Source organism: Rhincodon typus, chromosome 1 (genome assembly GCF_021869965.1).
Source record: "Rhincodon typus isolate 14 chromosome 1, sRhiTyp1.1, whole genome shotgun sequence".
In the NCBI taxonomy this organism is placed as follows: Eukaryota; Metazoa; Chordata; class Chondrichthyes; order Orectolobiformes; family Rhincodontidae; genus Rhincodon; species Rhincodon typus.
This window is the reverse complement of record NC_063332.1, coordinates 132,290,749-132,300,995: the sequence shown is the minus strand read 5'-3', so window position 1 is coordinate 132,300,995 and position 10,247 is coordinate 132,290,749. Positions and strand designations below refer to the sequence as shown.

Sequence of the window (10,247 nt, the reverse complement as noted above, 5' to 3'; positions counted from 1 at the left end):
GTCAAGTTCTCTACCTTGTCAAGTTCTCTACCTTGTCAAGTTCTCTAAGAATCTTTTACATTTCAGTAAGGTCTCATTCTTTTAAACTTCACTTAGTAAAACCCCAACCTCTCCTCATGAGACAGTCCCTCCATTCCCTGGATCAACTGAATGAATCTTCTCTGGTTTGGATGTGTACCACATTGATGAGATTCTAGGTTTCAGAGGTAAATAGTTCTCCTTTTCTTCCAAATTGTATTTGTCTCCATTGCTTCCTCTGTGCTCATTCCATACACTGTCCAGTCACAAGTAACTGTTCTCCCAGCCAGTGATGTGAGGTTATTTATATGTCGATTTGCTACTCCTCTTTTGTTACAGATTTTCATTGTCTGCAAGATCTTGATCCTTCATTTTATTGTTGCCTTTTTCAGCAATAGTTATGGTAAATTGTGGATATGAATTTGTGTTTAACCATTGTTTAGAAATTGCTTTCATATGAAATGAGTATTGAGACATAAGACAATGCAGAGACCATCTGTTACTGATTATGCAGCTTCATGATGTGCTTGATATCTAAAAGAAATGACTAACTAACTGAAGGTCCATATTTCCGCACATTATTTTAAGGTAACAAAATTTTGTCATAAACCTCATGAACAGTAAAACTGCCATTTTCAAGATTAGGTAACAAGCTACTACATTACAGATTTGTTCCAAATCCTAAAGGTGTATCTTCAAATCAAATTAAGGACCCAGGCGAAAAGCTTGCATCTTTCTAACATTAAGTTCTTAATCATAAGTAAATTTGTTAAGGATATTTTCCTGTATATTTATTATTTTCAATCCTAGTTATGTTTCTTGAGTTGAGCTCGTTCTAACCCCTTTGTTAGATTAATATAGCAAATATTATTTTCGTTCAATATTTGGTCTTGAGTCTAATGCAAGAAGGAACAAGCTATCTGTGGAGGCATGGGCAGGTGCTGGTGTGGTGATTTCAAATGATCATGATCTAGCAGTACAAGTAAACATTTCATACTGTGTGAAAGCATTACATGCTTTTTTTTCTGTTGGAACAAAATGCTTCTTGTATGAATGTTCACATTTTCTTTCAGACGCTTAACATCTTTGAAACATTTATCAAACCACTGGAGAAATTCAGAAAGGATCAAATTGGAGCAGCAAAGGTAAAAAAAAACATTCAGAATAAATTACTACAAAAAAGTTCAGTTCTGAAAAGATTACAGTTCTTTTTGCATGTGGACTTTGCCTTAAAAAAAATTCCAAATTCTGCACATTCATAGTTGGTTCAATTAAGGATGCATACTAGCAACAATTATTTCCATTCACATAACTGCTTTTAAATGCTGAAATGTGCTAAGGCTTAGGAGTATTATCAAATCAAACTCAACACCCAACCACAAAGAGATAGTAGGGAATGTGTCCAAAAGCTTCTTCAAATAAAGGCTTAAGGAGAAGGAGAGTTAGAGAAAATCTGAGCTTAGGGCCTTATGCAACTGAAGATAAATGACCAACAATTGTGGATGGTGAAAATTGGCAATGAATATGAAATCCTGTAAGGGGGAAGAGTTGGAGGAGATTGTAAAGATAGGGTGATGCATCTACATTTTAAAATATTGAGCAGCATATTCATTATGCATAAATCCTCGGACCAATGTTTAAGTGACTATTTTATTGTGGTGTTTATATTGTTTGCCAATGAGCAACCTAAAAATTTGCTGGTGTTTTCTCAGTCTCCTGCCATTCTTTGATGAGAGAACTGTGGAACATGCTGAGAAATAGCATGAACTGCAGATTATTCTATTTTCCTGGAGGTTTGACTATTTTTACAATTGTGGACACAACACAGTTGGGAGATTGCTATGTTATCAGAGGTGTTGTCTTCATGAAAATACTACATTTCAAATTGGTCATAGGATATGAACTTCACTGATAAGGCCAGAGCTTATTACCAATCCCTAGTTTCCGTTGAGAAAGTGATGGTGAAACACCTTCTTAAACTGTTGCAATCTGAGTTGTGCATCCACAATGCTGTTAGGGAGGGAAAGTCAGGATCTTGCCCAAGCAACAGTGAATTAATAGAGTTGTAATTCCCAGTTGAGATGTTATGTGGAGGAGAAATTGCAATTTGTGGTGTTCCTGTGTGTCAGTTGCCCATGTCTGATGTCCTTCTAGGTCATCGAAGTTGCACGTTTGGAAGGTGCTTTGCTCGAAGGGACAAGTCGCTGCACTGCTTCTTGTGATGAAGCTATGGCTTCAAGATGTGTATTTTGTCCATTTTTTTAATGGAGGAGGAGAAGTAAAGGAGTAAAGATAAGAATGTTGAAGTTCAATTATCAGAAACTACATTTGATCAAATGTTTGGGAAAACACAAGAACAGGTAGAGGACAACGTGGATATTTTTAGTTTGGAGAAGCTAGCTGAATTAGAACAGAAAGATGAACAGCTAGAGCAGTTGTATCAAAAAGCATACATAAAAGGAGAATCTGAGTGTATCCTAGAATGTCACTAAATTAAAAATTAAAAATTAAGCCTTGATGAGGAAATCGAGATCATGACATATTCCGGCAGATGAAAAATGGACAGAAATTCATCAAGTTGTATTACCAATGAATTATAGAAAAGAGGTATTGTGAGTAGCACATGAATTACCAGTAGGAAGTCATTTGGTAGTAAGGAAAACTTGAGCCAAAATAAAAAAAGACTTTTTTTTGGCCTGGACTACATAAGGATATAGTTGACTTTTGCCAGGCATGTCACGTGTGTCACCTAATAGGAAAACCTCAGACAGTGATGAAACTAGCACTCTTAATATCCATACCCACGTTTGAGGAACCTTGTATAAGAGTTAATTGATTGATTGATTGTTTTTGGGAGAGATCCTACACAAAGAGTGGGAATCAATATTTGTTGATTATAATGGATGTGTCTACTGGATTTCCAGAGGCCATTTCATTGTACAGTATCATGGTTAAAAAGATTGTGGAAGAGTTACTCAATGTTTTTACTAAATACAGACTACCCATAAAAATACAATCTGATCAAGGGTCAAATTTTACATCAAAATTATTCAAGGAAGTTTTGAATGGCTTAGGAATAAAACAATTCAAATTCACGGCATACCATCCAGAATCATAGGGAACATTAGAACAGTGGCATCAAAGTTTAAAAGTCAGGATCCCTGACTTTTGAGGGTTTATAGTCAAGACAATCCACAGGGTAGTCCATTTGTACTTCTTGCAATTAGGGATGCAATTAATTGACTAATTTTTGGGCATGAGGTGAGAGGACCACTGAAATTAATTAAGGAAAAATTGGTAAGCCACATTTCAGAGACTACATGTTTGGACTATGTGTCAAATTTTAGGGAAAGATTAAATAGAGCGGGTGAGTTGGTTAGACAGCATTTAAAAGTGGCACAGCATATGATGAAACAGGAAGCAGACAAGAAATCAAAAATTCACAATTTTGCTGGCGGAGATAAAATGTTACTGTTACGAGTGATAGGTAAACCTTTGAAGGCAAAGTTTAATGGGCCTTATAAATCTGAAAGGAAATTGAGTGAGGTGAATTATTTAATAAGAACACCAGGTAGGAAAAAATCTCAGTGTCGTGAATATGCTCAAATGTATTTTGATAGGGAAGGAAAGCAAAAGGAGAATATTACTGGTTACAACACAGAGTGAAGAACCAAGTTCAAATGATTCTAAATTAGACATTTCTCAAATTAAATTAGATAATGAGAAAGTTCTCAGAAAATAGGATAAATTATTCACTTACTTTCCAGAGGAAATCAATGACCTAAAAGAGTTAATACTATCACGTGGGGAGATATGTGGGAATAAACTGGGAAGTACTAATCAGATTACGCATGATGTAGATATAGGAAATGCTGTTCCAAATGAGCGACATCCTTATAGACTTAACCCTTTAAAGTTGGTACAGGTTCAAAAAGAGATTGAAAGCATGTTCAGAGATGACATAATTGATGTGAGTTGCAGCAAATAGAGCTCACCCATTGTAATGGAGCCAAAACTAGATGGTACCCAACGATTATATGTGGACTACAGCAAAGTCAATGCAGTTACAAAATCTGATTCATATCCTATTCCATATTTGGAAGACTGTTTTGAGAAGGTGGGGCAAGCAACTTATATTTCTAAGTTGGACTTATTCAGAGGATACTGGCAGGTATCTTTATTCGAAACAGTGAAGAAAATTTCAGCTTTCAGGACACCAAATGGATTGTACCAGCTTAAAGTCATGCCATTTGGTATGACAAATGTACCAGCCACATTTCAAAGAGGTTATTTTGAGATTACCCAATTGTGTAATGTACATAGAAAATCTGGTGATTTTTGGTTACACATGGAAGGAACATTTGGAGAATCTAGCAGAATTATTCAATTGACTTCAGGAGGTGGGCTTGTTGATAAACCTGGCTAAGAGCAAGTTTGCAAAATCCCAAATCACGTTTCTGGGCCATGTTGTTGGACATGGACAGATGGCTCCATGGGATGTAAGGACAAAAGTTATGAGGGAATATCCCATACCATCAACGAAAAGGGAAGTTCTATGATTCCTGGGACTGAGTGTTTTTTATTGGAAGTTTGTACTGAATTTTAGCAGGGTGGTTGCTCCATTGACTGACCTTTTTTGAGAAATGCAAAAGACTTCAATGGACAGAATAATGTCAGAAAGCATTTAACTACCTGAAAGTTGCGTTGACTACTGCTCCAACGTTAGCAACACCAACTATACAAAACCATTCAAAGTGGCTATCGATGAGAGTGATGTGGATATTGGTGCTGTACAAGAAGACTTGTGAGAATGGAAAGACCTATCGGGTATTTTGCCAGAAAGTTGAATATTCATCAACAGAAATATTCCACAACTGAGAAGGACACCTTAAGTTTGGTGTTGGGCGTTGCAACGTTTCAGCATTTATGTCACCAGTAATGTATCTGAGACAATTGTATTTACTAATCACAATAACCTGTTGAAGTTTTTGGAAAAATTTAACAATAAAAAAATTCTAGGCTATTTGGATGGAGCTTATTGTTGGTGCCATTCAATTTAAAAGTTATGCACATGGCAGGATATAATTGCTGACAGGTTGTCATGACTTTGAGTGAAGACAAAGTCATTCAGTGCTAGGAGAAATGAACTGAAATGGACTGTGTTTTAGTGAATGTTTGCATGCTAAGAGTCAATGTAATGCATATTTATTGTTGTGTCCTAATAGTATAAGACAAACTGGTTTCAAAAATGAAGTCATCTTCATGTATTGATGATTTTTTTTTAAGGCGGAAGGTTGACCATACTTTGGCTTTAAGAGGTGTATTTTGTCCCTTTTTTTTTAACGAAGAAGTTGAGACAGAGGTGCAGAGTGATCTGTTCCAAACCAATAAAGTAAACAGTCTGTGAGGCCTTGGTTTTTTTTAAGTTGGGACAGTAGAAGCAGCTTGAATGGATGGGATCAAGCTCCCACAGAACCAAGATTTTAGTCTAGCTTTTAGTAGCTATTGGGGCTTGGAAGCTGCTGTACATCTATCCTTGCTATAGCATAATGCTGGAGTTCTCTCTCTCTCTTTGCCAGAATTTTCTCTTGATTTTCTTTCCTCCTGGACTGGAGAAACATTGCTGTGAGACAGTCTATTTTAATGAATTTGACGTTGCCAAGGGTCTGTTTATGGGATGTGACTATCTTGGAACAGCTAATCAGTAGTAGTTAACATATATTATCTTGTTAAGCATTACGATAGAGTTACAGTTAAGCTAATTCCATTTTTTAAAATTCTTGTCTGTATTTTAACTATAGTGTAAAGATAAAGTACATTTTGCTTCAAACCTGGTATTTTGACCATTGAATTGCATCTGGAACACTGTACACTTGTCTGTAAAATAAGAAAAAGTTGGAGTCTAAGCTGAATTCTTAATATGTTATGTGGGGGTTTTGTCTGGTCCATTACAATCTCGTAGATAGTAGATATTGTTGCTGCTGTTCTTAAGTGGTGAAGGGAGTGAATGTTGAAAGTTTTATTTAGAAATTAATTCAGGGGATGTAGTTGTGGCTGACTGGCCAATATTTATTGCACTTGACTTATTGCCCTTGAGAAATTGGGGGTGAGCTCCTTTCTTGAATTGCTGCACTCAACATGCTGTGTTTTTGCCCACAATGCCCTTCCGGAGGGACTTCCAGGATTTTGAGCCAGCAACTGTGAATGAATGGTGGTATGTTTCCAACTTGGGATAGTGAGTGGCTTGGAGAGGAACTTGCATGTGGTAGTGGTCTCATGTATCTGTTGCTTTTGTCCTTCTAGGTAGAAGTCATTGTGGGTTTAGAAGGTGCTGTATAAGGAATCATTATGAATTTCTGCAATGCATCTTGTAGATGGGACACACTGCTACTGAGCATCAGTGGTGGAGGGAGCGGCTGTTTGTGGATGTGGTGCCAATCAAGCAGACTGCTTTATCCTGGACGGTATCAAGCTTCTTGTCTGCACCCATCTAGGCAAGCAAGTGGTATTCCATCACACACCTGACTTGTGCCTAGTAGATGGTGGACAGGCTTTGGGGAGTCAGGAAGTGAGTTACTCACCTCAGTTTTCCAAGTCTCTGACTTGCTCTTTTAGCCATATTTATATGGCTCCGCCAGTTGAGTTTCTGGTTAATGGTAGCCCCCAGGATATTGAAGCAGGGGATTCGTGATGGTAAAGACATTGAATGTCAAGTGACAATGCTTTGATTCTCTCTTGTTGGAGATGGTTATTGCCTGGCATTTCCATGGTGTGAATGTTACTTTGCCACTTTTCAACCAAAGCCTGACTATTGTCCAAGTCCTGCTGCATTTGGATATGGACTGCTTTAGTATCTGAAGAATTATGAATGGTGCAAACATGCCCACTCCTGACCTTATGATGGAGGGAGGTCATTGATGTAGCACCTGAAGATAGTTGGGCCTAGGACACTACTCCGAGGAATTCCTGCAGAGATGTCCTGGAGCTGAGATGTCTGACCTCCAACAACCACAGCCATCTTTGTATGTTCCAGGAGTGACTTAACCAGTGGCGAGTTTGCCTCCGGTCCCCATTGATTTCAGTTAAGTGTGGGCTTGATGTCAAGGGCTGTCATTCTCACCTTACCTCTGGAATTCAGCTCTTTTGTCCATGTTTGAACCAAAGCTGCAATGAGTTGAGAAGCTGAGTGGCCCTGGCAGAACCAAAACCGGGCATCACTGAGCAGGTAAAAACTGAAAGAACTGCGGATGTTGTAAATCAGGAACAAAAACAAAAATTGCTGGAAAAGCTCAAAGTCTCTGACTTGCTCTTTTAGCCATATTTATATGGCTACGCCAGTTGAGTTTCTGGTTAATGGTAGCCCCCAGGATATTGAAGCAGGGGATTCGTGATGGTATAGACATTGAATGTGAAGTGACAATGCTTTGATTCTCTCTTGTTGGAGATGGAAATGCCAAGCAATAAGCATGGTGTGAATGTTACTTTGCCACTTTTCAACCAAAGCCTGACTATTGTCCAAGTCCTGCTGCATTTGGATATGGACTGCTTTAGTATCTGAAGAATTATGAATGGTGTGCAGCATCTGTGAAGAAAAATTACATGAGGTTGTAGACTTGCTCACTGAGCCAGTGTGTTTGATTGCAGGCGTTTTGTCACCCTGCTAGGTAACATCGTCAGTGCGCCTCTGGTGAAGCATCAGTGTTCTGTCCCGCTTGTTATTTATATGCCTCAGTTTGCTGGGGTGGTTGGCATTACTTCCGGTTCTGTTTTTCAATGGTTTGTATATCGGGGCCAGTTCAGTTTGTTTGTTGATGGATCCATGGATGTGTTGCCCCAGTCGGATTCATGTCCTTCTTTGTTCATGTGTACTGACAGCAGTGAGAACTGGTTGTGTCTCTTGGTGGCTAGTTGGTGTTCGTGTGTTCCTCCAGTTTGGCCTGTGTAATGTTTCTCATAGTCCTTGCATGGTGTATATTACGTTGGTTTTAGTGGTTGTGGGTATGGGATCCTTTATGTTTGTCAGTAACTGTTGTCGGATGGTCGTTGGTTTGTGGGCTATCCTGATACCTAGGGGTCTGAGTAATCTTGTGATCGTCTCTGAAATGTCCTTGATGTACGCTAGGGTGACTAGTGTGTCTGACTGTGTTGTGTCCTCCTGTTGTGGTCTGTTGCGGATGTAATGGCAGATTGTGCTTTTTGGGTATCCATGCCTTTTAAAATCTCCACGTAAGTGCTTTTGTTCTGCTTTGTGCAGTTCTGGGTTGCTGCACTGTGTTGTGGCTTATTTGAATAATGTCCTGATGCAGCACTATTTATGGATGTTGGGGTGTTTGCTGGTGTACATGTGTATCTGGGCCATATGGGTGATCTTTCTATATATGCTGGTCTGAAGGTCCCTGTTGTTGTTGCGTTTCATCGTTATGTCTAGGAAGGGTAGTCAGTTATTGTTCTCCTTTTTGTGAATTATATTCCGGTGAGGATGTTGTTTGTGTCGGTGGGTTTCTTCTAGTCTCGTGCATTTGATAATCACGAAAGTGTCATCTACATAGCGAATCGAGAGTTTGGATTGTATAGTGGAGACCACAACCAGAGATACTTAAGTAAACCAGCAACCACCCCAACACGCATAAATGGTGCTGCATCAGAACATTATTCAAACGAGCGACAACACATTACAGCAATCTGGAATTGCGCAAAGCAGAACAGGAGCACTTATATAGAGTTTTTAAAAGGAATGAATACCCAAAAAGCACATTCTGCCGTTACCTTCACAACAGACCACAACAAAAAGACACAACACAGCCAGACACACTAGTCCCTGTACCGAATATCAGAGATGACCACGAGACTACTCAGACCCCTAGGTATCAGGGTAGCCCCACAAACCAATGACCACCCTGTGACAGCTACTGACGAATGTAAAGGATCCCATTCCCACAACCAATAGAACTAATGTAATATACAAAATATCATGCAAGGACTGTGATAAACATCACAACAGCCAAACTGGAAGAAAACTGAGGGTAAGGATACACAAACCATCTAGACACCAAGAGACACGACCAGTTCTCACTGGTCTTAGTACACACGGACAAAGAAGGACACGAATTCAACTGAGACAATACATCCATAATAGCACAAGCCAAATGGAGACATGGCCAGGGAATTCCTGGAGGCCTGGCATTCTAACCAGAACTCCATCAACAAACACATTGAACTGGACCCCATATATAAACCGCTGAAAACCAAAACCGGAAGTGATGCCAACCACCCCAGCAAACCAAGGCATATAAATAACAAGCAGGACAGAACACCAATGCTTCACCAGAGGCACACTGATGTTACCTAGCAGGGTGACGAAACATCTGCAATCAAACACACTAACTCAGCGAGCAAGTCTATAACCATATCCACAACCTGAGCTACAAATCTTCTCAAACTTTAAGAAAAATCAGAGTTAACATTTCAGGTCCAGTGATCCTTCCTCAGTTCCTTGGTCCCGAAACGTTAACTCTGACTTTTCTTCACAGATGCTGCCAGACTTGCTGGGCTTATCCAGCGACTTCCGTTTTTGTCACTGAGCAGGTTACTTCTGAGCAGGTGCTGCTTGATAGCACTGTGGATGACACCTTTCATTACTTTACTGATCGTCAAGAGTAGACTGGGCTGGTAATTAACTGCGTTGGATTTATCCTGCTTTCTGAGTACAGGACATACCTGGGCTGTATTCCATGTTTTTAGGGAGATATCAATGTTGTAGCTGTTCTGGAACAGCTTGACCATGGATGCATCAAGTTCTAGAGCACAGGTCTTCATTTACTGTTGCCGGAGTGTTGTCATGGCCACGGCCTTTGCAGGTGGTAAATGAGATACTGATCAAATCAAGTGGATTATGTTCTTAGAGTTGCAGCCATCCATGCAGGTGGAGAGTATTCCATCACATTCTTGAGGTGTGCTTTCGAGATAGTAGACAGTCTTTGGAGATATCAATTATATGTTAATTCTTTGAAGAGGTGACCAAACAAGTGGATGAAGGTAGAGCAGTGGATGTGGTATACATGGATTTCAGTAAGGTGTTTGTTTAGGTTCCCCATGGTAGGGTCACGCAGAAAGTAAGGAGGCATGGGATAGGGGGAAATGTGGCAGATTGGATTCAGAATTGACTGACCCTTAGAAGACAAAGGGTGGTAGTGGACGGAAAATATTCAAAATGGTGCTCAGTTACGAGT

General features: G+C 39.5%; 1 protein-coding gene across 1 annotated transcript in view; it reads left to right on the top strand.

The window, feature by feature from the left end:
- The window catches only part of arhgap10 (Rho GTPase activating protein 10), a 153,857-nt gene that overhangs the window by 26,820 nt on the left and 116,790 nt on the right, over positions 1–10,247 (top strand). Inside the window, exon 4 of the mRNA XM_048606835.1 lies at positions 1,092–1,163. Within this exon, the coding sequence (XP_048462792.1) occupies positions 1,092–1,163 (72 nt within the window). The remainder of the gene's footprint in view (positions 1–1,091; positions 1,164–10,247) is intronic.